General features: G+C 45.6%; 3 protein-coding genes across 9 annotated transcripts in view; 1 reads left to right on the forward strand and 2 right to left on the reverse strand.

Annotated features, from left to right (window-relative positions):
• On the forward strand, nt 1-18,212 carry LOC120898503 (myogenesis-regulating glycosidase). 7 transcript variants are annotated; one of them, XM_040304444.1, is made up of 8 exons: nt 1-113; nt 1,268-1,742; nt 1,801-1,963; nt 2,477-2,616; nt 11,734-11,902; nt 15,846-15,941; nt 16,021-17,881; nt 17,972-18,108. In XM_040304444.1, exons 2-8 carry the CDS (start codon nt 1,411-1,413, stop codon nt 18,106-18,108), a joined length of 2,898 nt encoding a protein of 965 aa, XP_040160378.1. In that variant the 5' UTR covers nt 1-113; nt 1,268-1,410. The 7 variants fall into 7 exon arrangements, with proteins under 7 accessions (XP_040160378.1, XP_040160379.1, XP_040160377.1 ...); XM_040304445.1 differs by lacking the exon at nt 1-113 and adding an exon at nt 127-581 and having other exon boundaries at nt 17,972-18,212; XM_040304443.1 differs by lacking the exon at nt 1-113 and adding an exon at nt 127-276.
• LOC120898506 (cilia- and flagella-associated protein 45-like) lies at nt 12,617-15,032 on the reverse strand. The gene is made up of 4 exons (XM_040304451.1): nt 14,494-15,032; nt 13,268-14,426; nt 12,948-13,189; nt 12,617-12,870 (listed from the first exon to the last, which is right to left on the reverse strand). Exons 1-4 carry the CDS (start codon nt 14,604-14,606, stop codon nt 12,765-12,767), a joined length of 1,620 nt encoding a protein of 539 aa, XP_040160385.1. The 5' UTR covers nt 14,607-15,032; the 3' UTR covers nt 12,617-12,764.
• Nucleotides 18,173-27,034, reverse strand: part of LOC120898502 (A disintegrin and metalloproteinase with thrombospondin motifs 7) — an 18,989-nt gene continuing 10,127 nt past the window's right edge. The window contains exons 5-13 of the mRNA XM_040304442.1: nt 25,688-25,816; nt 25,462-25,587; nt 24,893-25,284; nt 24,699-24,800; nt 24,493-24,606; nt 19,785-20,494; nt 19,335-19,716; nt 19,141-19,258; nt 18,173-19,074 (exon numbers count right to left, since the gene is read on the reverse strand). Of these exons, the coding sequence (XP_040160376.1) occupies nt 18,490-19,074; nt 19,141-19,258; nt 19,335-19,716; nt 19,785-20,494; nt 24,493-24,606; nt 24,699-24,800; nt 24,893-25,284; nt 25,462-25,587; nt 25,688-25,816 (2,658 nt within the window). The 3' untranslated portion in view covers nt 18,173-18,489. The remainder of the gene's footprint in view (nt 19,075-19,140; nt 19,259-19,334; nt 19,717-19,784; nt 20,495-24,492; nt 24,607-24,698; nt 24,801-24,892; nt 25,285-25,461; nt 25,588-25,687; nt 25,817-27,034) is intronic.

Here is a 27,034-nt window from a genome sequence, read left to right on the forward strand (position 1 = left end):
CATTATCATCAACGAGATTGCACATTCGTGTGTCTACTGCCGCCAGTGACATGGTTTGTTGCTTGCGTCAGATAGATTGAAGAACTAATGGATCTGTAACCTAATCACACCAGGTAAGCGAATGAGAATGGTGTACAGCGGTGCTACTAACTCATCGAATCTGACTAGAATTGTCCCCAGAAGCAACGATTTGCTTGACTAAGCCACCCAGTGTCTTACCGTGTATTTGTACGGTTACTTGTGTTGCGGTTAAACCGTCTGCGTGTTTTAGTGACTGTCGGTACTAATAAGTCGATAAGGCGACGAGGTTGCTCTATAGAAAACAAAAAAAAGCGATGAAATGGATTTTCATATTCTACCTTACCGATGAAGTTTCGCGTAGAGCTGTGTGATATTGTCGCTCAGAGCATGGCTTTGAGCAACACGATTAACGGAAAAGTGTGAAATAGAATTTGCATCGGCGGAACTTGGCAGCCGCTGTATGGCATAGCAGTACCAGCTCCATAGCTCCATTGCCATAGATATTGTGGTGTTGTAAAGTAGTGGAAACATTCGTGTGCAAGATTGGTTAGATGTGTTTGGTAAATTTATCTGAGAATCCTACAACAACTTCATTAGACATAATACAATAATCCGTTTAATTCAAATTGTTGCATGATACGTGAACGAACGTAAAGATAATATTTTCTTTTTCGTTGGATGAAGCGATAAGATTCCGCTTATTTAGCGCATTAACGGGTGTAATGAATAATTGTCTGTTCGCATTGGAAAATGTACTGTGTAAAGCAACGATAAAGAAGACCCACAAGCGTGATGGGCTCAGATTATCTTATCTTTCTGGACATCCTTCTTTTCGAGAGGTTCGATTGAAGATTGGTCGTGCACGAATATGATAGTAAATTCCAGGTGGAGCTATTTTTTGCAGTTGAAATGCTCAAATTCAAATAATGTTTAACAGTTTTTAATTTTTAAACAACAGTTGGTTGTATCGCCGGTGTTGCGTTTGCCAGCTTCGCAACATTGGTTAATTGCTGTGCGCCTTTAGGAAATAATTTGAATGGCATAATGGACGGCCGATGTAGCTCACGGTGCAAGTGTCCCGGTTGCAATGACACGAATTAAAAAAAAATAAATAAAACGTGACTTTTCGATGCGTCGCTGTACCTATTTTGTGGATTGCTATTGATATTAACCCTTCATAACTCAATAAGGTTGATGGTGCTAAGAAATGTGTTTAATTTTTATTTTCCTAACGTAATATTTCTAGAATAAGAAAGATAGTCAGTGTGTACGCGAACGAAATAGTGTGTGTGAGTGTGTGTGTGTGTGAGAGAAAGAGAGGTGCTTCGAGGGAAAAGGCACATCGTTCGTAAGTTTGTATCAAATAGATAGTGCAAACAAATCGCGATCATGCACAAAGGTGCTACAACGGATGAACCACATGGAACGTCACGGCAAGGGCACGGTCGGCAGTCCAAGGCAGGCGTCCCAATCGAGAAAGAGAACATCCCCTTTGTCGATTCGGATCACGAAGACCAATGCTTTGACGACGGCGGCGATCGTTTGGCAGCCGCGATCAGTAGTAGATCGACAGTTGACCAAGAGTACGACATTATGACGGAAAGCCAGGAGAATCTCGCTCGAGCCTATATTACTGGCCGCAACGCAGCTGGTCCCAGCCTTGCCGAAAGAAGAATGCAGGAAAAACTAACAGTTTCCATCGACACTAGCAGTAATGATGGGTGAGCCGCCGTATTAGAGAATAAATTCACAGAAACTAATTACTACTTCCACCCATAGGGATTTGATCGAAGAGGCCAGGGACAAAGCTACGGAGCTGAAACTGATCGACGAACGAGCTAGAGGTTTGCGTCGAAACTCCATTTCCTTACCAAGCCTGAATGTGAATGAGCTGGAAGTACTGAGATCAGCGCATGAATGTGAAAATGGTTCAAAAATATCGGTAAGTATGATGTGACGATGCATGGAATGGTGAAAACTGTGAAAAGAGATGCATTCAATCTCCTGAACGCCTTTCGAATGCCGTATCTGTACAGTTGATGAGTTAAAGGGTGTTGTCGAAGGTTATAGTACTGTCGGCATGTGGTCAGCAACACTTTGCGATTCAACTAAAATAGGTACGTAAATTAGTTGGCGACTAATTTATCCTAAAATGGTGCAAAGGTCGTTTTTTCCGCCGTTTATACAGCATCGTGAGGCATATTACCATCTGAAAGGATTTCAAATTATAGGCAAACATAGAACGACCATGCTACAAATTGCGCCATTACTTCTTAGCTTGCTAATGCTAATCGAGTAACAATGGTTGAGTGGATCGGGTGATCTTGAGTGGAGGTAAAATGTGTTCGCTTCTAATTACGAAGTACTCTCACGGTACTGGGGAAGATGCATTGGAAGCACAAAACTACTGTTCAAATTGCGCACGACATAACACATAACATTGCTTTATTTCCAGGTCATGGAATCTGGATCAGATTCTCTGTCGGACGGAACTACGGTTACCCCAGAAACTCCTACTACACCAGCAAACCTCAAACCAATGCTACAGTTTAATGATGATAGCAGTAGCGACGAGGACGATAAACCCCGTAGCAAGTGAGTAGCGTTGAAGCTGGATATCTTTTATCAGAGATAAGATTTCACTTTTCCACAAATAACCTATAAATCATTGCAGAACGCTTATCGCACGAGCGTCTTGCGATATCTTACATAGCCATTGGATCAATGGTCAAATGGACAAAGAGATAGTGTGGACAGCTAAAAAAAACATTGTGAGCTGGATTGCGAGCGAACAATTTGCTTCTTACGAAAACAAAAATAGTTGCTGTAATCACTCGCACGACATGCAAATTATCTCTTCATTTGTTCCCTTTGCAATCACAGCGTAGAAAAAAATTTTTTTTTCAACATGATTCTATTGACCGAAAATCCAATGTACTTGGCTCATTGTGATTAGTGTGGCAGGTATGAAAATAATTGTATTGCAATAAAATAAGATTGCAACGGCGCAACGTTTAGCAGCTGTCGCTGGCACTAAGTATCTTCAAACACATCAACTGAGCGTTTGATACAATCAGCGATGGGGCTTTGGCCATCATCATCATCATGTGTGTGTTTGTGCGTTGTGTTGGAATTTTCAATCGGTCAGCATCTTAATCGTCTCTACGACTAGGCTAGGTTAGTTCCTTAGTAGGCGCAGGAATCGATCAACCGTTTCCATCTTTTTCGCCCATCGCATCTCTGCGAGCTCGGCATATAAGGTAAACAGAGCAGAGGGTAGTTTGAACTGAGCGATCGAATGATAAGGTGCATTCGCTGTGAACATTTGCGTAGGATTAGAAGTTTTAGTTTGAGCACATGTGACCGTGTTTGCAGCTGCCAGTGTTTGCCAAATAATTGCTGATTATGGTCAACCAGTGTTCTGTGCAGCGCGAGTGTGAAATGGAAGAGTTTGTGGTGGAGCCTAAATATGCCACCTTCAGTCACTTCGGTCAAACAGGGTAAGGGTAAGTAGGGTCAGGGGAAACATAAGCAAGCCAACATCTACAGAGTATTAACGCTGTTCCAATTACTGTTCCATCAGAAGAAAGAGTGTTTTTTAATTGAAATAATCGAAACTATTAAAGTGTTGCAAAAGTGGTGTGAAAAGATCACTGTATGTGCAATGTGCATCAGTGATAATTATTGAAACTTTTACGTACATATTTTTTGCTTATCATGGCAACCTTTCCTTGTGAATAACTACTCATTTGCTTGCAGTGCATATTCCGCGTTCCTCCTACGCTGCCGATTAATTCCGAGCTGATATTGTATTAGCGGCTATCCTTGGTCCGAGGGTCGTTGAGGTTCTCGTATGCGTATACGTATACGTAAACAAAGCACGCAACATCTTGGCAGAACCAGCAGAAACAGAATACGTTATCATACAAAGTTGAATTCATTATATTCATATCGTGCAGATGGGTATTTTACTCCCAGCCTATAAGAAGGACTATAAAGAATGACGACACTGAATCTTACTCTCCGAATCACAGAACGAGTTTCTCTCTATCGCAAAAGCAAACGGTGCAGAGATAGACAGCTCTCGGAACATTCAATGATATTACAGTGGGTGCAATGTGTTTAGCAGTATTTACGTTTTCGCTGATTTACATTCATACAGTGCTTGACCGATTATTGGCAACAGAATGACAACAAATACGAATCGTTGAAAGTATATATGATACAACAAAACCTGTTTTAGTTCAAAGCATTTGCCGATTCCGAGACGATGACGAAGCTTATGATACAACACATCTACAACAGCCAGACAAACAAACAGCTGTTGTGTGTCGAACGGTGCGGCAGTGCGTCTGGCACTACCATTGCCGCATTTAACGAGATAAGGTCTGCCTTGCCGGTCGGTTCAGGGCTGTTACGCGCGGTGTCAGATCGTTTAAGTCTATAATGTCTACATTGCATTTTACTTCCTAACAACATAAAGCTGCTATAGTAAGCATATTTTGTGTATTCATCAAGTGACATTTATATCAAAGTAGAAGTTTAAATCGATTGTGATGGGGTGGTTGTATGGTTGTTGTTGAGTAATGAATTTGTACGGTATAAACGTATGACCTTCTGTCACTTGAATTTGTTGCTTGGGAATTGTATTGAGGGGACGAATGAAGGAAACAAGGAATAAAGAAGGAGTCTAGCGCAAGCGTTCAATCAGTACAGACGTTCCTCTCTCTACCAGTTGAGAAATTCACTAACTAAAACATTATGGTCCTTCGTAGAACCGGATAGAATTGGCTATCGAGATAACGACAATTCGTTGCACACGGGTGCATTAGTGGCAGTGTATTGTGCGTTTGCTGTTTCGATACTCGTAGAGAGATTGAGGAAGTGTGCATAGCGGCAGTGTATTGTTCGCGCGAGTGTCACAGTGTGAGTTGGACACTAGGACATTCAGTGTGCGTGTAAAATAGCTGTGCGCGTTCGGACAGGCTCATACTTGAGCATACGCATGCGTTAGATCGTGCACTTCACAAGTGGCTTAATTGTGAAGTCCAGATACGCAACATTTGGTGCATCGAGCGTTCAAAGTGTAGAACGTTTTCGGTGAGAAGTGTTGTGTAGCTTCAGTGCGGGAGTGCAAGTGTTCCCACAAACCGAGTACCTGACTTCCAATTCGTGGAACGTCGTTGGTGGTATCGTTTGTTCCAGTGTAGGTGCGCAAGTTACCTACACACGCACATCGAGCGTTTTCAATCTGTGGAAACGTGGTCGGTGCGATACATTATTGTGTGTTGTCGAACCGCTGCCGTTCGAATTCACAAGAAATTACCAGTGCAGGTTTGCAAGTTCCTGTACAAAGCATATCGAACGTTTTCAATACGTGGAAACGTGGTCGGTGCCAGTTATTGTTTCTGACGGTCAAGTCTTTTGGACGCTTGTTGAACAATACATTGTTCAAGTGTTAGTGAACATTGAATTAAAAGTTGTATGTTTCAAGTGTAGGTGAGCAAGTTCCCTATACACGTACATCGAACGTTTTCAATCTGTGGAAACGCAGTCGGTACGGTATCTTTTTGCTTGTGATCGATCATCAGTCGTTCGAATACGCAAGAAGTGTTTTCAGTGCAAGGAGGCAAGTTCCCTGCTTAAGGCATATCGAACGTTTTAATTCGTGGAAAACGTGGTCGGTGCTAACAAACGTATTGTGAACAATACGGTTCGCGCGCGTTATTCAAACGGAGTGAGCGTGTGCGCGAGTGAACAATTCTCTCTTTTCGGGTTAAGATAAAGGTTCGCGCGCGTTATTCAAACGGAGTGAGCGTGTGCGCGAGTGAATAATTCTCTCTTCTCGGGTAAAGCAAAGTTCCGCGTGTGTTAATCCGAGTGTGTGCGTGTGTGAGTGTATGCGAAGAATACGATCCGCGCGTGTTAATCCGGGTGTGTGCGTGAGTGTGCGAACAATAAAACCGCGTGGTTTGAACTAATTCTACGGGTAGTGTACGGGACAAATTGAACTATTTTACGAACATTCAGTGTTGTGAAAAGTGTTTTTTGTTACAAGTGAAAATGCCTGGTTCACTAGTTCCAACGACGTCGGCGGCGTTGGAGGAACAAGACGCATCGCATCGTGTATCACATGTGCAAGCTGCATCAGACAGCGATCATGTCCAAGCCAATCCAATACTGAGGGCAGCCGTGGCAAGAGAAGCTTCGGAGAGTGAGTTTGAAGGTTTTGAATCAGTAAATTCAAGTCCTACTTTTCCAACAGCAGCAATGCTGGCGGAGAAAAGAAAGCGAATGCGTCAGCATTTCGACCAAAGGCTGGACCGCATTGATCAAGCACTACAGCATGCAACAAGAGCGGATGCCGCTTTTCTGAAAGGATGTGCGTCACGCTTGTCGATGCTATCCACGGAATATGAAACATGGCACACCAACAATTTGGTTTCTTCTTCCAATGCACAGTTCGAACAAGAAGAAGAAGAGTACGCCTCTTTCGAGAACCGCCATTTTGAGCTTTCATTGGCAATTGAAAGAAACTTGTCATCAAGTGTAGTTTCCACACCAACACGCGATACCATGCCACACACAAAACTTCCCGAAATGCGCTTGCCAACTTTTGATGGAAAGATGGAAGATTGGTTACCGTTTCGAGATGCCTTTCTCAGTCTTATTGATCGCAATAAGAATTTAGCCGACGTAGACAAGCTACGATACTTAAAAGGCTCTCTTCAAAAGGATGCTCTTAACGTAGTAGGAGACATCGAAATCACCGACGCAAATTATTCTGTTGCCTGGGAAGTATTGAAATCGCGATTCGAAAACAAAAAGCTAGTGGTGAAACGATATCTTGATGGATTATTTGCGATACCACACATGAAAAAGGAATCATACGAATCACTGATTTCTTTAATTGACAGTTTTGAGCGTGGTGTTAAAATGACGACTAGAATGGGAGTGGCCACGGAAGGATGGAGCGTGCTCTTAGCTCACATGGTCTGCTCTAAATTAGACCTGGCCACACTTAAACAATGGGAAATACATCATAGCTCAACCAATGTTCCCACGTATGACGAGATCATGAAATTCCTTCGCAGCCAAGCAACTGTTTTGCAAGCCATGGCTCCAGACAGGAATCGAACAAGTGAAGAAACAACAGCTGGAGGCAGAATGAAAACCCGCAACGAAGTGTACAGTTAAGCCGGCCACAAAGGTTTGTTCATTCTGCAAAAGGGCTTCACATGCTGCGTACCTGTGCGAAGTGTTTCGAAATGCATCTGTAGAAAAGCGACACGAGCTAGTGAGGAACGGACAGTTGTGTTTTAACTGTTTGTCGGCGGGTCATCAGCGAAAGGATTGTTCGTCCGGATCTTGCCGTGTATGTCAGCGAAATCATCATACGATGCTTCACAAACCGAATTCTCCAATTGATCAGTCGTCATTAGCATCAGCGTCATCACTGCCGTCTACATCAAATGCAGAAGCAGCTACACCGGCTTCTATTGTTCAACATTGTGCGCGCAACAATTTCGAAAAAATAATCCTGTTACCAACAGCAATGGTACAAGTAGTGAATGTTGACGGAACACGTATCTGGGCTCGAGCTTTACTGGATGGAGGTTCACAGATCAACATTGTTACGGAACGATTGGTACAGCTGTTGAGAGTCCAGAAGAGGAACGAGCATCATCTGCTTGGTGGAATAGGGAAGGCACAGCATTCGTCTCATCATTCTGTGAGCCTTGCTATCCACTCTCACTGCTCTACCTTCAAGGCAAGCTGGAAGTTCCATGTGCTGCGAGAAGTGACGTGGGACCAGCCAGCACATGCAGTCAATCCGGAAGGATTGAACCTACCGAAGGGAGTGACGTTGGCGGATCCTCATTTCTATGAGCCAGGGCCAATTGATCTACTTATTGGGCGAGAAGGTTACAACGATCTACTTTTGGGTAACATTCTTCGGTTGAATAGCCCAAAACTACTACTGCAAAACACGGAGCTGGGTTGGATTGTCTCAGGTCAGGTAAGCCAAGGTCTAACACACTCTTCCTTAGTGCTCAACGTCATGACGCTGAATGACCAACTAAGCCGGTTTTGGGAACTGGAAGGCTGCTACTCCCCTGCGATGTTATCCGTCGAGGAAGCTGAGTGTGAGGCAGTATTTGTACAAACAACTTCACGAGACCACGAAGGCCGTTTCGTGGTAGCCTTACCAACGCGTACTGAAAGGCTTAATCAACTAGGTGACTCTTATGAAGCTGCATCACGGCGGCTACAATCGCTCTGTAGGCGATTAAATATCGACTCGAAATTGAAGCAGGAATATTCTAAATTCCTACAGGAGTATCTCGATCTAGGACACATGGAAGAAATTCCATCTGACCGCCATGACATTGGAAAGACATATTACATGCCGCATCATTGTGTAGTACGACCCGACAGCCTCACGACTAAGCTAAGAGTCGTATTTGATGCATCCAGTTCTACTGATACAGGGGTATCTCTCAACGATGCACTGATGGTGGGACCTTCAGTGCAAGATGATCTTTTGTCGTTGTTACTCCGATTTAGAGTACCCAGATTTGCGATTTTGGCTGACATTGAAAAAATGTATCGCCAAATTTGGGTGAAGGAATCCGATCGTCCACTTCAACGCATCCTGTGGAAAGAATCTGCTGATGATAGAATTCGCATCTATCAGCTGAAAACCGTTACGTACGGCACAGCCAGCGCACCTTACTTGGCCACCCGTTGTCTGCAAGCGTTGGCTAAGGAAGGAGAAACAAGATATCCCAGGGCATCCAAGGTCCTCGAGCAAGATTTTTACATGGATGACATGATCACCGGTGTGGAATCTGTTGAAGATGGCCGGATTATTTGCAGCGAAATAAATCAGCTTCTACAATCGGCAGGATTTCACCTGCGCAAATGGGCTTCAAACTCGTCTGAGTTACTGGAGCAAATACCAGCTGAACTACAAATCGAGGGAGATGTTTTGAACATCGATCGCAGCACATCCATCAAGGCTTTGGGTTTAAGATGGATGCCATCATCGGACCAGCTAGGGTTTAGTGTGCCTGGTTGGAAGGAATCAGAAATCATCACCAAACGCATTGCGTTATCAGACGCAGCTAAGTTGTTCGATCCTCTTGGACTGTTAGGACCAGTCATTGTAGTAGCAAAGTGTTTCATGCAGGAGCTCTGGAAGAACGAAAATACCTGGGATGAACCTTTGGAGTCTGAACGGCAACAATTCTGGTTGCGCTTCAGAGAACAACTCGCTGATCTGACTAGCTTGACAATTCCACGACGAGCAATTGGTGGAACAGTGCGAATTGAAGCTCACGGATTTAGTGATGCTTCCCTACGGGCTTATGGCGCCTGTATCTACATACGAGCAGAATCGTCCGATGGCCAAGTCTCAGTACGGTTGTTATGTGCTAAGTCAAAGGTGGCACCGATACCTAATACCAAACGGAAGAAAAACGTGTCCCTTCCACGGCTCGAGTTGTCGGGAGCGTTGTTACTATCACACTTATGGCAGAAGGTGAAGCAAGGGGTGAAATTGGAGCTTAAAATCAACTTCTGGGTTGATTCAACGATAGTTCTTCATTGGCTTTCAAGCAGTCCTTCCCGTTGGAAACAGTTCGTTGCGAACCGAGTTGCGGAAATCCAGCACCAAACCTACAAGATGCCTTGGAGTTATGTGGCCAGCGAGCACAATCCAGCTGACATTATTTCGAGGGGAATGATGCCTTTGCAGCTCATGGATTCCCAACTTTGGTGGCAAGGGCCCTCATGGTTGCATCTTCCAAGTCAAGCTTGGCCTACGAACAAACCCAATACTGAAATTTCCTCGGAAGATTTGGAAGAGCGATCGATTGTAGCCACATCTCAACAGGTACCGCCAAATTTTCTATTCGATCTTTCTTCATCTTACGAAAAATTGGTGCGACTTACGGCATATCTGCTGCGATTCATGTACAATTGTCAACCGACACACCGCGGAAATCTACGAAAGGGGTTTCTAAAAATAGATGAATTAGTGTCAGCGTCTCTAACGCTCGTTCGTCTGGCCCAACAAGAAACCTTTGCTGAGGAGCTTCGGGATGTTCGTCAAACTGGAGCGGTCAAGCCGAACTCAAAACTGAAAACGCTAACACCTATTCTGAAAGAGGGTATCCTACGTGTGGGTGGTCGTTTGCGAAACGCGCCTGTTTCGTATGAACGCAAACATCCGATAATTTTAGCGTTTTCTCACCCATTGACCCTACTGATTGCGCGTTCTTATCATCGACAATATCTGCATGCGGGACAACAAGAGCTCATATCTAGCCTGCGTGAGAGATTCTGGCCCCTTCGCGTACGCAACCTGGCACGAAAGGTCGTATATGAGTGTGTAAGTTGTTTCCGATCCAAACCAACAACGGCAGAGCAAATCATGGGAGATTTGCCCAGCGAACGCGTAAACCCAGTTCTCCCATTCTACAACACCGGTGTGGATCTGTGTGGTCCATTATTCTATAGACAAACCAACAAGAAGGCTGCTCCAATCAAATGCTATGTTGCTGTTTTCGTCTGTCTTGTGATCAAGGCAGTACATGTGGAGCTTATTTCCGATTTGTCTACTCCAGCCTTCATTTCTACATTGAAGCGATTCATAGCTCGTCGCGGTAAACCATCCGTAATCCAGTGCGACAACGCCAAAAATTTCCGGGGAGCTGATCGAGCGCTCAAGGAGATGTATGAGCTGTTCCAGAAACAACAACATCAGGATGCTGTTACAACTTACTGCGGAACGGAAGGGATCACCTTCAACTTCATCCCTCCGCGGTCACCCCATTTCGGTGGGATCTGGGAGGCCGCAGTGAAGTCGCTGAAACGGCATCTCAAGGCTACGATAGGATCCAGTATCTTGCGGCGAGACGACCTGGAAACTATCTTAGTTCAAGTGGAGGCTTGTTTGAACTCGCGACCGTTAACTGCACTTTCCAACGATCCAGAGGACCTGGAAATTCTGACACCTGGTCATTTTTTGATTCAACGGGCGCTTACATCGGTCCCTGAGCCATCTTATGCTGAGATTCCAGGCAACCGCCTGGACCGCTATCAACAATTGCAGGAGTATGTTCGGCGGATTTGGAAGCGATGGAATCGAGACTACTTGTCTGGTTTGCATCCGCGTACCCGGTGGACTTCAAGGCGAGACAACGTTCGGGAGGGCACTATGGTCCTGCTGAAGGAGGACAACCTTCCCCCTCTAAAATGGCGCTTCGGCCGAGTGCTGAAGATTTATCCTGGTGATGACGGCTTGGTTCGAGTGGTTGATGTGAAAACGAAGGATGGAATTTACAGAAGAGCCATCACCAAGATCTGCATACTGCCCGGACAGAAGGAAGAAAGAGAGGTTTCGTAATAAGGGTTGAAAGCTACCTTTCAACGGGGGGCGGCTATGTTGAGTAATGAATTTGTACGGTATAAACGTATGACCTTCTGTCACTTGAATTTGTTGCTTGGGAATTGTATTGAGGGGACGAATGAAGGAAACAAGGAATAAAGAAGGAGTCTAGCGCAAGCGTTCAATCAGTACAGACGTTCCTCTCTCTACCAGTTGAGAAATTCACTAACTAAAACAGTTGTCGAAACGGTTATTTACACTAAGTCGTGATATTGTTTAATTTCATAACCCGCTGCATGTACCACCAAATGAAACAGAAACCTCTTCCGGACTAAACGACGCTCCTCGATTGCACCACTGCCCGCCTTGAGATTAAACGACAAGGAGATGATGTCGAACGACTTCGATACGCACAGCGTGCTAAGCAATCAGGCTTCGATCACCAGCGTAAACTCATTGGCCAGCTTGCTGAAGGAAAAAATGCAGGTAAGCTTTTGCAATGAGCTGTTAAGAATTGAAGAAGCAAAAAGGTAAAATTAATCCAGGTTTTTGGGAATCCCTGTGTTAAAACGTGCGTCATCGGGGGCGGGTGGTTCATGTTTTGCGGGAAGTTTTGTTTCAGTTCCAACCGGTTCCAACGGGCTGTGTCGGGCTGTGTATCATTTGCTTTGGTGATCTACAGCGCACGGCAGGCGTCGCCAGGTCTTGCTTAAGGCTGACATGTGCTTAAGGCGACAAAAGATGCCGTTGAGAATGGGGTTAAGTGAGCCAAATTAGAAAATTACCGCGGTCGTTGGTAGCGAGTACAGTGTATCCAGTGTAACGAAACGATCACGACTAGGGGGATATTGGTGCTGGCTTTATGTTCTGATCGTTTTACGTGTTCGCAAAATAGATCCCATAGTATTCTGTATGATTTATATTCAGCGATAAGAAAATGATTTGCAACGACTTTGCACATTGACTTGCATCTTTTCAGCACGAAAGTAATAGATACAAACTGTCTGATCAATGAGACGACTGAATGAATGAGAAACGAATGAGAAAACCGCAAACTGTATACACTTGAGCATTGTTTCCCGTGTAAAACGAGATGATTAATATTACAAGGTCATCACGGCACCAAGCCAAGTTTAAATCAGGTTGCAAGTGCTATTTGTGTAAGTTTGATCAACAATTTGTGATTGTGAAGGCGACATGTTTGAAAGATAAGAACATAAAGAATCACACACGAATTTATTTGGATAGATTCATATGAAGTGGGGAAACACGATATTGAAACCTGACGTACTTGCGAAACGCATGCAGTGAGCCCCCCCCCTGCCCTCCTCGCGCTCTCCACTCACGCTCACTTTCCGAGATTGAGTTGACGCTCCACATCCTTGATGAAACGTTCCGGGACCTGGCTTTCTTTCATCATTTTTATTTTGTTGGCAATAATAGTTTTGATGTTCCTAATGAAAGAGAATGTAGTGTAAAGGGAAGTGTATGTATATACTATTGGCTAAATGCGTTCGTATATGTTACATACCTGTCACGTTTCTTTTCCGCTTCCAGTAGGGCTTGCTGTTCGTTCTTAGCAATACGTTCCTTTTCGCGGCGCTCTTGCTCTTTGAGGTTCATTTGTTGAATGATCTCTTCGCGGTATCTTTCACGCAGTTTAAGCTGCTTCCGTTTCTGTTCCATCTCCTTGGCTTCTTCAACTTTTAGCTTTTCAATCGCTTTTTTATGCTCTTGCTCATCGCGAGCTAGCTGCATGGCACGTTCCGTTTTCTAAAATGGGCAAACAAAATGCTTTACTGAATGTGGTGTTGCATATGCGAGTTTGTGCAAGCATGGACATTGACTTACCACGGCCTCTAATTGGGCGGCCCGCGCCACTGCCAACTGTTGTTCGAGCTCTTTCTTCTTGATGGCGGCTTCTTTCTCACGGCGTCGAAATTCCCGCTCGATGTGTTCCTGGCCCCGCCGAAGGTCCATATCATTCTTCTCCGATTTGGTGTCGAGCAGTTTTTGCTGAATCTTGAGCATTCGGTCGTGCTCCTTCTCCCGCACTTCGGCAGCAATTTTGCGCTCAAATTCTATTTTCTTCTGCCGTTCCATTCTCTGGCGCATATACTCCTGAATTTTAAGCTCGGCTATACGTTGCTCCTCGAACTCGACCTGCTTGTAGTGAGCGGAAAGCTCGTATGCCTTCTTTAATCCCTCGCGGACCTGATTGACACGATCGTGGCGTTCCTTTTCCTTCCGCTTTTCCTCTTCCGCAATTGCCATTTGTGCTTGTTTCAGAACGCGCGCTTCTTCCTCGATCCGTTCCGCTTCCTTGAGGCGCATTTTTTCGCGTTCCAACAGTTGGTTACGTATTTCCTCCGAGTGTTGCGTGGTGAGCACTTTGTTCACTTCCCTTTTCTTTTCCTCTTCTTTGAGTGCCTTTTCATTTTCCTGCAACATCATTTTCTCGAGGCGCAGCTCCTCCGTGCGTAGTTCCCGCTCGATCTCCTGCTTTTCCGCTATCTGTGCATCCCGTATAATGTGACATTTGGCGGCCAGAATGATGCGGTTGGCCCGTTTGACCTCTTCCTCTTGCTCCTGTTTGGCGAGGAACGCTCGGTCGATGATTTTCCTCGGGCTCGTATCGGAGTCTCGGTCACCTTCTCCATCTTCCAGTATGTTGCCCACTTTTCCACCTTTTTGTTGACGCTCGCGATCAATTTCTTGCAGTCGTTTCTTGCGCCGTTCAGACTCTTCCAGCATATTCTTCTTCTCTGTCTCATTTGCTTTAAATTGGGCCAATCGATCCTCGAGCGTCTTTAGTTTAGCCTTGTCCTGCATGCGTTCATAGTCCTCCTTAGACCAGAAAGCAGGATACACGGACGATTCTTTGCTGGGGATAAGCAAATTTCGCACATTGTCTTTGTTCATGATTTGAACGACATTTTTCCCTTCGTACGGATCATCTCTTTGAAGATGAATGGGTCTCCATCGAAGCATGAGATCGCATTCCTGTGGGCTGAAAACGAAGCAAACAATCAATAACTGTACGAAGGATCCTTAACATAAAGTATTAGCAAGCTTACTGATGGCGATTGTAAACTCCCGGGCGATGTTGTTTCGCTGGCAAATCATTGCTGTAGTTAGATTTGGCTTGAGCTTTTACAAAGTTTTTGGAATGTTTCGATTGCATTGGCATATTGAAAATCGTTCAATAAATTGTTTGCAATTATTTAGATCGAGTTTTAAAAATTGTTCTGGAAACACTTTGCACTACTCTCTTGCAACGTCGATTCAACCCGATACCAATGCGCTAATAAAATGAAATGTTTACTTAGGTTTCCAGGTGTACCCTAAACCGTCGCGTAGTGAAAGTAATAAACAGCGCCGATCCTACAGCCAGTAGCCTAGGAAACGTTTGATGTTCGCGAACGACCAATACGAAATGTTTCCCAGTTTGTATTGCTTTGCGATTGTTTGATGTGTCCGACGTGCCGGTAACTCATAGTAACGGTTGCCCTAGAATGGAGAGGAAACAGTGGTGTGGTGTGGTGCGACTCATCATCACATATGTTGGCCAAAAATGTGTGAAAACGTGCTACGGATGACGGGGGCCGGGAATTGAGATGATAAAAAGAAGATAAAAATGTATATCAATATTGAATACGTTTCTCAGGAGCCTGCTCCCTGATAGATGCTTCTGGCGATCAGACTAGATATGGTCGCCCAGAGTGGCAGTAGTGGGTTGGTAGAACAAACGTATTGCTAGGTTTTCGGACAAGTTCATTTACAAATCAGCAATGATCGGTATAAAAGGAAAAGCCGAAGCTTCTATGGAAGAGCTAGATAAAGCTGGTCAATCGTTGAACGACGAACCAACAAGTGCAAACGTTTCATTCGCTTGTTTAGCAGATTTAGATAACTCAAAACATAACCTGCCTCTCCGTTCGAGGAAAGTGTCTGTTTGTTATATAGATCGTGAAAAACGATCACAAATTCCATCGCTCTTAAGATGGCAGGCATTGCGCGAGGTAATGATTGTTCCGGTATGAAGTGATTTTATTGCTAGTGTCGCAACAACAGGCAAAATCAAATTTTCTGTGAAAGTTTCCGAAATGCCCTGTAGCAAGGATTGGCTACTATTAATTTATGTGGTATGTGGTTGCATAGAGAAAGTGAAATATTTGACACAATAGAAAACACTACGTAGTGTAGTTACTTGCACAATCAATATTGAAATACGAAGAAACCAAATACCTGTATACAGATATCAGCAATGTTAATTATTCCGAGCGTCGCCCGACGTAGGCTGAACCTACAACTGCTATCAAAATTAATTTGGAGTGCGAGTGGTGTGATAATTCAGCGACCATGCCGACGCTGATTGGTTTCCCACATACGATGGTCGTGTTCTAATATTTGCTTGTTTCGTTTACAGAACGTACCTGCTATCATTCGCAAGAAAAAGCGCGAAACTAAAGACTACAAGCTTCGCGTGTTTGTCGGGATGTTATTCCTTATCATAGTATTTCTGGTGAGTAAATAACGAACGCAATGCACTGTTCTTGAGAGTGTGGTGTTTGTGGTGCTAATTAGTTTGTAAAACGTTTCAGGTTGGCTATGCGTACGTTATGTACAACCAGAAGCTGTTGGCCAAGTCGTACTTCGAGAGCATTAAGTTTCACAAGAAAACTAGGAACTTTCGACTGCTGGATGGGAAAGGGGGCGAGCTGTTAACGGGGGTGTTGGGAACATCGCTGAATATCGAGCAGCCGTACAACTGCTTGCCGAAGGATCTGAAGGACGATGGCAGTGTTTGTTATGAGTGGAACTCAAAGGCGAGACTTTACATGAATCTAGCCAAATCGCCAGGACCGGACATCAAATGCTACTCGTTTCAGTGGGAGTCTTTGCTAGCTGATCTCTACCCGACGGACTGTTTCGATGTTTCCGAGGAGCGTGGCTTCTGGTATGGCGGAGGATTGACCAAGGGCATTGAATACATTCTCGGGAAAGCAACGATTCCTGCCGGACCGTTCGTGACTGGTGACATCAACATGCATCAGTGGGGCAACGCACTGAAGCGATATTTTCTAAACTCACGCGGAGTTGCCATTCAAGTGGACGAGAAGACGCCTCTATACGTAAGCGTAAACACCGATTCCGGCAAACGGCTGTGTTTGCAGGGCAAAAACGACAAATTTGCCTTTGTAAATCAGCAGACGCGCTTCCCAGAGTTGAAGTACACCGTTTGCTCGGGACCGGACATGAAAACGCTTCACAACGGGCTGATGCAGAAAAGCCTGTGGGATGGATTGACTGAGCGGGATAATGACGTGATAAAGTCTCTGCTACGCGAGCCAGTATGGCAGATACCGGCCTCCAAGCAGGAAGATCTCACCGAGGTGGCCATCTACAATTACACGGAAAGCATCATTGCGCTCGGATATCTGCGGCTAGGGCATGTGCTTGTGAACGAGTTTTGGCAGCGCACGATTGGCGATTTCCGGCTGGATTCGGAACGTTTCCCCACGCTGGACGAAACCGTCAACATACTTCACCGGCGAGGCTTCCGCGTTTCGTTTATGATTCAACCGTTCATCAGCACCGAAAGTAGCAACTTCCGGGAAGCGGTCGCCAAAAAGCTGCTTATATTTGAACGCGAATCGGAAAGAAGCATCCCGGCACTAACGCGTTACAAGAGCACTACGAGCGCCGGTGTGTTGGACGTAACCAATAATGCCTCCATACCGTGGCTGGCCGAGCAGCTGAAAAAGATATCGGAAACGGTAGAGATAGACTCCTATTTTGTGGACTTTGGCACTGCGTTCAACATTCCACGCTACTATCAATGCTCCCAGACGCTTGTCAATCCGGACGAGTATAAAAACTACTTCATGGAGCGCTTTGAAGGCACGCTGAGCATCTTTGGTGTGTCGAGTGCCATATCCGTGCCACGTCCACCAGCGTTTCTTAGTCTACCGCCAGTGAATAGCTCGTGGAGTGGACTGCAAAGCATAATTCCTACGATGCTTTCCTACGGCATTATAGGCTTTCCGTTCTTAATGCCCGGACCCGTCGGTGGAGACTTTGTGCTGCCTACGCAGCAATTAAAGAAAATGTATTCATACTACTCCTTCGAGCTGCCACCACTGCCTGATAAGGAGCTGTACATCCGATGGCTTCAGCTTGCCACGTTTCTGCCCGTGTTGCGTTTCACTCACCTACCGTCGGAATATAGGGATGAAACGGTAACGGTAATTGCGAAAGAATTGGCCGACATTCGGCAGAGAGTGCTTCCCCTGCTGGAGCGTTTTTCGAGCATCGCCATGGACGAAGGATTGCCGATCATCCGCCCGCTTTGGATGCTGGATTCGACCGATGTGAACTGTTTTTCGATCGACGATGAATTTTCCATTGGCGATGGAATGATTGTGGCTCCCGTGCTCAAAAAAGGAGAAACGGTTCGTGAAGGTATGTTCGTGGCTGTCTCTGTCTGTTTTGTATCACGCACGCAAAAGTGGTCGTATTTGTCTAATTTTTTTGTGTATGCATTTGTTTCAGTTTATTTACCGCAGGGCGTTTGGAAGGATGGCATCGATGAGTCATTGCGGAAGGGAAGCCGATGGATACACAACTATCACGTGCCGCAGAATAAAGTAGCGTATTTCATAAAAATGCCCGATAATACGCGCTTCTAGTTGCAGCGCTAGCCTACATTTCTCCTCTGTCCAGAGCACGCAAAAGGCAGATGAATCAGAAGTATACTATTTATTCTATAAAATAAAGATTTATTAAATACAAACACGTGGTCTCAAATGACATCATAAAAAAGTACGTAAAGCGTTATGAAGAGTGCTGCATGTTCCGCAGCCAGCAGTTAGCATCATACACAGTGCGCAAATGCTGATCGGCAAATGCATGCAGTTTTGTACTGAGTATAGTCACGAGTGCGTTTTATTTCACAAACTGTTTGGGCAAGGTGTGTCCAGCATGTCTATGCAAACACCGAGAGCAGTGCCATAAATGTTAATATAACATATTCACTCTCCAAGGTTGCACTGCGGCGCGATTGTTGTGTTTCAGATGTTGTTGTTCACCTCATAGTCGTCAGCCGGTGTCGACGGGGATGGAAGATCAGAGGGACCGAATTCTTCGAATGGTATCGTATCGGGACGTTCTGTTTCCTGGCCTGATCGCTGATTTTCTTGACATACAGGCAGTTCCTCGCCGCAGGGTTCCTTGTCGTGTGGTCGGGGCTTGTTATTGCAATGCGTATCCGGTCGAGCGTTGGAGTTGGAATCAACGCATAGAATCGATCTGCGCCGTATCGGCACAGGCTTGTGTGGCTTGCGGCAAGTCATTGGGCATAGCTGCCAAGGTCCAACCCACCAGTTAAACGGACACGGATCGTCGTTGCAGTCTCTCGCAATCGGTTCATGCCGCTTCCCAAATGCATGGCGCAGGCACTGCTCCTCCTTAGCCACTCCCTTGCCACGATGATAACATATTGACTCACGGAACTGTTTTCCTCCGCCGCAGGTGGCCGAGCAAACTGACCAGTCCGTTAGCTTCCAGTAGTACGCCGATTGGTTTTTGCCGTTGTGTGAAGGAAGTGTATACTCGTAGCGAATTCCTGCCTGATTGTTCTTCTTCTTGATTACGATCTAACGAAAGATAAGGACAAATTAGGACAACCGAACGCTATATACAACTTACATATATATACTTACAAACACATTCACATCCTCCATGATAGGCCCTGGAATTTTGAGCCGTTCTTGTTCGTTTTCCCTCTCGTATAGACACAGACTGCTCGCTACTTCGTACTCGCCGGGCAGTTGAATGAAGCTAAGATGGGAAACCGAATCGTGTTAATGATGTGTGACGGCACAGCGCTATGTAGCTTTAGTTCATTTGAACTTACTGGTTGCAATTAAGATAGCACTCGTTTCCAGTAGAACGACCGACGCCGATGAAATTTTTCGACGGCAATATCTCCTCTATAAGCACATTGCGTGCTCCAGCGGGAATCATTAGTACATCGTGTACACCGTCTGTTGTGTTGATCTTCTTGTTGATTTCGCCCTTCTTCACGAAGCAAGTGTCACCGGTACCGCCACAAACGCCACACCTATCCTCAGTAGTGTTTGAGTCGACAACCCAATCACAACCTACCTTGCGACAGATGCCGCCGATGCACATGTCGTTCGTACCCAGGTTGCAGAAGGTGCCATCGACCGCCGTGTCTCCGAACGGTACGATCATTGTGTCCTCCGTGTTACTGCAGTACAGCTCGCACGGCTCATCTGGAAAGGCAATGGAAAGAGCGGCATTAATCGAATGAATCGATAATAGTTCCCGTTATTTCACTTACTTTTATCGAAGTAAGGAAGCCAGGTGTATTTTTCCCCCTTGATAGTGTCATTGTCATGGGCCGAGCACTGTTCCGCTCTAAAGCTGGGCGTTCCCAGCGGGCAGGCCTGGACGTGGCAGGTTTTGTAGCGTGCCCGTTCGCCGATGCAAAACATGCCACCGTGGGCCGGCGATGGATGGTCACATTCCCGGGTTTGCTTAGCAATGCCGACGCCACACGAGCGGGAACATTCGCTCCAGGGACTCCAGTCTCCCCAGCCACCGTCGACCGGGGCGGGCAGTTCTTCGACATCGACGCACTTTTGATTTTGGCACCACATGCGCCGACCACAATTGGTGCCCGGGGCCGCAGGTCGTAACATTGTGGTGCACACTTCACCCACAAGACACCAGAGCTGTGTGCAGATTTCGTCCAGCTTGGAGCACACGGTCATATCCTCGTCGGTCGAGTTGAACTGCAGTCGGCACTGCAGATCCGCATTGTACATGGCCCCTGGGGGGAGCTCCGGGTACTCGTACTCTTCCTGGCTGGGGGCATCTTCGAGACACTTGCCAAGACCCTGGTCGAGGAAGTGCGTAATGTCGCGCCGGCTACAGTTTGACCATGACACCTGCATAGTATCGGCTTCGAAGCTTGGCGTCATAATGTGAAGAATCGGTCCGATACGGTGATCGCAACCGGTTTTCGCCGTATCGTGGTACATTCCAAAACTGCAAACATAGAAAGGAACAGCTCATTAGGGCAATTGTCTGTGCGAAATAGTTTCCGAATCGTGTGAACTTAATACTGAACCAGGAAGCATGCAACCTATACGGTAAGGGCTAGCATTTTTAATGATGGGGCTGAGCTCGTATAATTTGTCTTATCACACAATCATATGTTTAGTGATTTCTAATAACTTGTCTCCGCTGAACAGAAAGCTGTGCTCCGCTGCTTTCTGTCTGCATGCCTGCTTGCCTGTGCGAGAGGTGTGGGTCCGTGAGATAGTATGTACTATGAAATTATACTAACAAAATCGCCAAGCGTGAATAAACACAGCGTTTCGCAGAGTGTGAATAGAAATCGAAAGAAAGATTTATGGTGACACACCACGATAAATCAACCAACACCAAGGGATTGATCTTGCAAGGCATATATGTTTGCACGCTTTACCTACACCCTGAACAAGACAGGCCTTCAGGACATGTTCGACATGGCGAACATTATTACGGCACTGGGTAGTAGTCAGAGAATTGAGTTGTTACTTGTGTTGCTGGTTGTCGAATCGCCTGAATTTGTGCGCGCCTGCTTCGGACTGACATACTACACGGAATGTTTATTGCATGAAAACGTAGTCAACAACTCGTCATTGTCCGGAGTCAAGCATCAGCAAGTTAAGCAAAACCATTCGTTCCTCCTTGGAATGGCCGTTACTGGTGAGGTTCAATTTCAGTAATATCCAGTAGTAACTCTATTAAGATTTGAACAATTTCCAAATGAAATTGACACGTGGTAATGGCGCAAGGCTGTTGAATCTTATGCAGCGATTCATTTCGTCTACATATATCACACTACGCGAATGCTACCATTCGGCGGGTGTATGATTGGCGCGCTTAAGTGAAGTTAATTAATTGCACCCAAGCTGATCGTCGGGGGGTCGGAATTCAACAGAAGTTGATACCATAGCCACGATATAAACCATAGGCCAGAATAAATCGTGCAGATAGCAGATAGCAATAAAGTATCCGCCGTTGCCGCTACACAGAAAATTTCGCAACTGATCGACATCATTGTGCAGTTTTTATGAAGCACATATCTGTTTTTTCTCTAATTGTTGATCGTACTGCGGCTGTAGCTATCATCTTTCTGGTGCGCAGAAAGTAGCACGAGCAGCACTGAGCTCAGAAATGTTCATCCATTGGTTTAACCGTTTGATGGAAGTATTAGCGATCGTGCGGTTTCTGCTCGCGCGTCAGTTGCAGCAGCCTCATGATAATGCAGATTTATGGGACTACTTTCGATAGTGCATGACATCATCTTATCATTATCTGCATGCAGTGACCAGGACCCGACTGACTAGGACTAGTAATCGATACAGCGCAGCAAACACTGATGGATCGTTCCGAGGTGCGTTTGTGACTTTTATGATTGTGGCTCGAACACAGACACAAACGGCATACGTTAGCGTTTGCAGGTTTTGCGTTGGGCCTAATAAAGTTGTTCTAATTATTCTGCATCGCTCGGCTTCACCTTAAACGCAGTGGTAACCATTAGCGTCACAGCGTGATGCCTGAGGGGCCATCCGGTAGAACAAACTGTTTGTTTGTTATAAAATTTATAATGAAAAGACAGCTTGATACACCTTACGGTATGGGGTGGTTGCGCTATTAGATGCAGCCAGCGTGTCGCTGTTGACATAAATTTCAATATAAACCCACCGGTACCGGTTGACGGAGTCCCGATTGATCACCCGCATTGAGAATATATTTGTGACGGGTTGAAACTGTGGAATAAAAAAAAACCCCATCAAGCTCGGACGAGACGTTAAGGAGACTTTGCGACGGCGTTATAGGTTATGTGGCCAATGGAGCTGCGATGCCTGGCGAAGGGTATCTCGCGATCTCACAAGCGCTATTGGCGTAAAGACGAATGATCGCCAGCAGTGCGACGCTCGTCTATCGCACCCGTTAGAAAGATACGATCAGGCACGGGCGGGGTGTGCTGGTCTAAATGAAAAATTAGCTCTAATCTAAATAATTGCAGAATAATTAATCCCTCACCTCCTAGTATCCACCTGCATCGCAGGGCAGCTTGCAGTGCGGTTAGGGGACGTACGTATTCGGAAGCATTCCGTCGGAAGGGACGGTGCCACTGACGCTGAATTTAGTGGCATTAGTGTGAATGCGTTCGAATGGCTTTTGTCACGCTTGTTCGCACACTTTGCATCTGGTTAGCATATTATGTTAATTATTGTCTTTGCCAAGCAGCAATCCGTAGCATTTCGCATGTGACGGTTGTATGTCCCTGAAACAGCCTCTCCGCGTCTTTGCGTTGGTTAAAAACTGGCAGTGGCTAATGCCTACTAAAATGCCTCACGCTGCTAAAAGGACAAATTCAGTAGTGAGAGTAGTGGGACAACAACAGCAAAACAAAACTTCAAAGTCTTAATCGATGTTACTTTATCAAATCGAAGGATTTTTGGTATCACAACTGCATTATCTGTTGTTTTTTTTAATGTTGCTGGGTTGGAATTGAAATTAGCTTCCATTTCGGCTTGTCGGCTGACATGTTACAGCAACAGATAAAACCTCACAAGTCATCGTTCGTGCCACGTTTGTTTAAACGAATGTGAGAAAAAAAAACATCGCGCAAGCATCGTGAGCCGACTTTGCATCGTAAGGAACGCAAGAAAGAAGATGAAAAAATGCCAACAATCGTATCCCAAGAAAGATACATAAATTATCGTTGGTGAGATTTTCCTGACAGTTCAATTAAAGCCGCCCTTTCTTCGGCCGGATCAACAAATCGGCTACAAAGGAGCCGCGTGTAGTGCAGCCATTGCCATCATCGTCGATCCAACAAACGAGCGAGACTCAACGCTTGCATACAGCAAATGCTTCTACAGACTTCTACAGAGCAGCCGTAGAAAGATCGCTTTCCATCGATCAACTCGATTGATCGCGTACTGTCGTCGAATGCAAAGATGTGTGTCTCGGAAGTGGAGAGTAGATCAGTGTAAATCATCAACTCGCTGCAAGGATGTCTAATTGAATGTAAGAAACACGTGATAGTGTACATTTGTGCGAAAGGAGTGGCGAAGGGGGGAGGGGGGGTTCGCTCGCAAAGCAACAGCTACAATTTATCGAAATCAGACCGTGATTATAACAAACTAATCCCCTGACTAACGTCCGCCTGACACGCGTGCAAAGGTGTACACAATAAATAACGTAGCACTGAAAGGGTTGACCAATCGATGTGCTGTACCCCAGAACGTTGGAGGGAGGGACTTAATGCCTTGCCAATCCCAGGGCCCATTTGGTTCAATTACGGCGATAGGGGTGCTGCCCTGGCGGCCGGCATTCTCCCTTCCATCGGCCAGAATAGCAAAACAATAAATTATTCAACGTGTCAATACAATTAGGGATCATAAATCTTTGCCGACGAGGTTTGGCCAGCGCATCGGCTTTGTTGTTGTCGAGTTTTGATTGGAAAGGCTTTGCAACCAATGCTTCTTGGTGCGAAGCCAATGGGATGCTGTACGGTTGCAGTGTCGTCTTTTCGGTGACATCTGATCCATGCACACCATTTCCCTTTTTTCCTCGTAAGTCATGGCGGAGGAAGTCATCAATCAAAAAACTGTCAACTAGCCCCCACCTTCCAGTGCGGTGTTTCTGATACCATCCGCAGTAAGCGACTGTGACCGGATTATAACAACAAATGCAAATATTGAACAACAATTAAAGCAAGCCCGTCGGCTCGCGCACCTCCACCGGTGCAACCATGCATCGCGCCCGGCATGCATCGCGAATGGGGACGCGAATGGTTTGCGGAGTGCTACTGTCAAGGCAGATTAGCGCAGAGCCGCGTGAAACGTGAAAAGTTGTCGAGTGATGGTGGGCGAAGCGGACCACCATCGGCGAACGAGCATGCTTGAAAGTCGGTATTTGCCGGCAGGAAATAGGCAGTTGGGTTGCAACCGAGCACTCTTGTCGGAACGGTCAACACTTACTTGTGGCCCAGCTCGTGGGATATCGTATGCGCCAGGGTAATGCCGTTGTCCTCGTTGACGCTGCACGATTTGTCCGGCCGACACATGCCGCCTACGTTGGCCACGCCGAGGGTTCTGTTGGGAACGAGCAAATTGGTCGATCGGATACATACACATACACACATAAAATCACACACAGGTATAGGGAGCAGAATTGCGGTACTTACGCGCATCCATAGTTGGAACAGATGTTCTTTCTTGTCACTAGGATGGCCACGTCATGATGGTGTGGATCTTCGTCGGGCTTGGGGTTAAGGTTTCGCTGCCAGCTGTCACGGAACGAAAAGATGAAGCATACGATAGACATCGTCAGTGATGGCGGCGAACCCGGGCGCGGGGATATGTAACAAGCGAAAGTTACCGACAAAAGTTCTCCAGCGTGTTGCTGGCCATGTGCGTGACGTTGAAATCGGCATGCGAATCCTCCTCTTCGAGAATGATGATTTTGACCACTGTAACCTGGATGGAGTTGCCAATGGTGGGATCTTTGTACAGCGACGAGACCATATTCATTATCATCAGAAGGTACTGCTGAAGATCGACGTCCTGGTGAAACTGCACCATCGAATGGTCCGCAACGACGAGGGCCTCTACGTGGCGGGGTTTGCTAATGCTTCGACGCGTTCGTGCCTTGCCTTTGCCCATGGTTTTTGCCATCTTTCGCTCACCCTCCTCCCGGTGGCCCGTGTGTGCGAAAGACGCCGTCAGATCGGGATGCTGATTGCGCGTTTTGCGGCCGCCTTGCACGAGGACCTGTAATGGAGGCCTTTGGAAATTTCTTACACATTCGCAAACAAACGAACTGTACGTAGAACAGGAAAATGAACCTCATTCAGATTGCATTGTTGAATGAAAATCGTTCAATCATGATCGACGAATGAAATGAGGCGTGGACACAGGAATGCGTTGTAAATAAGCGTTGGATATTACCTTGCCTTGGTGTTGCCATTCTAGCCGCGTTTCGGTCAGCCGACGGGGCTCTCTGGTGCCGCAGTTGCTAAGATGACGCTTCTTGCGCTTTCTTTTCTTCTTTTTGATGGCAGATCGCGAGTTTTTCTGGTAATTGAAAGAATGGAAAAGAGACCATCGAGAGTTGAATGTTGTTTTTTATCTTGCTTTACTCATTAAAACACTGATCGCATTATCCGAATTGTACCTTTGCTGGCGTCTCTTTAACATCGGCTCGTTTGAAGACCACGTGCGGATGCTCTCCATTCGGACCTTGGGGATGATGTTTCGCTGGTTCAATCCAATACTCCGTACGATTGGTTCTCAAAACACCGGCCTGAGGTAAAGCCCAAAAGGTGTTAGTTTCAATTACTGTAATACTTTCTTATGAATTATATTGAGTTTGATTCCACACAAAAACCCATATTGATCTCGAGCATGAAGCAGATCTCGAGCATTATTAGATTTAATTAAAAAAAATACGAATTTAAAGTAAATCCCAGCCTTAAGGCAAAGCGTACGCTTTGTGGATTCCAACGTATCGGATGCTAGGATCCAGTTTTGGCAGCAATCGGTCGCATCGTATCGGACGGTGGCGACATGTTTAGTGGTGTGGTGAGTCCCATTAGCTGAGCATAATGTTTCCGTGTTTGCTAAGCGGCTAGTGACCGGTTTCTCCACACGTCCTACTCTCCAAATGACATCGTGCGTGTTAACATTGCCACCGCAAAGCCATACTCGCGATGAAGGAGATGCTTTGCTTTTGAAGTAATATTAGATTAATTAAAATATTATGCAGGCAATTACGATCAATTAGTGCTCGTACTTGAGAGCATCATCCATAAATATAATTTCCTTTCTGAATAAAATATGATGCTCGGTTGTGGAAGGGCTATAATGTAAAAAGGTGATGAATGGCGGGCGAGTTGGTAATACTTATCGTATTTTTTGTCATTCAAATAATTTGTTGTTGAAAATATGGTTGTGTTTGCACTTAAATATTATCAAATCAAATAACAAAATGTGTAATATGATCGATTGTTTGACGAAAACCGAACACCGAAACGTTGAAAAAGCAATGTTGAGCAAATAAATCTTATCCGATAATTAAATTGATCTCGAGGGTCAATTGCATTTCCCGTCTACCGCCGATTGAAATCTTTCGTTGCCATAGGCTTCGTAAAGGGTTGTGACATGGTCTTCCGATGAGATTAAAAAGAGACGCAGACATGTTACTGATTGCGCTGGCTGTGGAGTTTCTCAAGTTGATGAATTTGTCATAGCCAAGCGTGCCATGGTGAGGTGGGGTCACCAGAAAATGCAATGTAAAACTAATTAATCGGCAAATGAAATGACAAACGACCGCTCATTCACCAAACCTAAGATCTTTGGCAGGATTGGTTGATTAAAATGAAGCGCGTAAATCCAACGGAGTTCGATTACAACAGCTCGATACATGCACGATGTTTGTCCCAGCACATAAATTAGGTATGGCAGGGATCGATCCTTAAAAGGGCGCAACTGCCCTTACTCTGTAGATTGAGCTGACGAGCGG

Source organism: Anopheles arabiensis, chromosome 2, assembly GCF_016920715.1.
Source record: "Anopheles arabiensis isolate DONGOLA chromosome 2, AaraD3, whole genome shotgun sequence".
Classification (NCBI taxonomy): domain Eukaryota; kingdom Metazoa; phylum Arthropoda; class Insecta; order Diptera; family Culicidae; genus Anopheles; species Anopheles arabiensis.

What these genes read in the sequence shown, in the direction of transcription:
- LOC120898503 (XM_040304444.1), top strand. Translation starts at nt 1,411, where the DNA reads ATGCACAAAGGTGCTACAACGGATGAACCACATGGAACGTCACGGCAA. An exon ending in TGCTGAAGGAAAAAATGCAG is followed by an intron (nt 11,903 to 15,845) that starts GTAAGCTTTTGC and finishes TTTCGTTTACAG; the next exon opens with AACGTACCTGCTATCATTCG. An exon ending in AGGAGAAACGGTTCGTGAAG is followed by an intron (nt 17,882 to 17,971) that starts GTATGTTCGTGG and finishes CATTTGTTTCAG; the next exon opens with TTTATTTACCGCAGGGCGTT.
- LOC120898506 (XM_040304451.1), bottom strand. Translation starts at nt 14,606, where the DNA reads ATGCCAATGCAATCGAAACATTCCAAAAACTTTGTAAAAGCTCAAGCC. An exon ending in CCGCCCAATTAGAGGCCGTG is followed by an intron (nt 13,190 to 13,267) that starts GTAAGTCAATGT and finishes TGCCCATTTTAG; the next exon opens with AAAACGGAACGTGCCATGCA. An exon ending in GCGGAAAAGAAACGTGACAG is followed by an intron (nt 12,871 to 12,947) that starts GTATGTAACATA and finishes CTCTTTCATTAG; the next exon opens with GAACATCAAAACTATTATTG.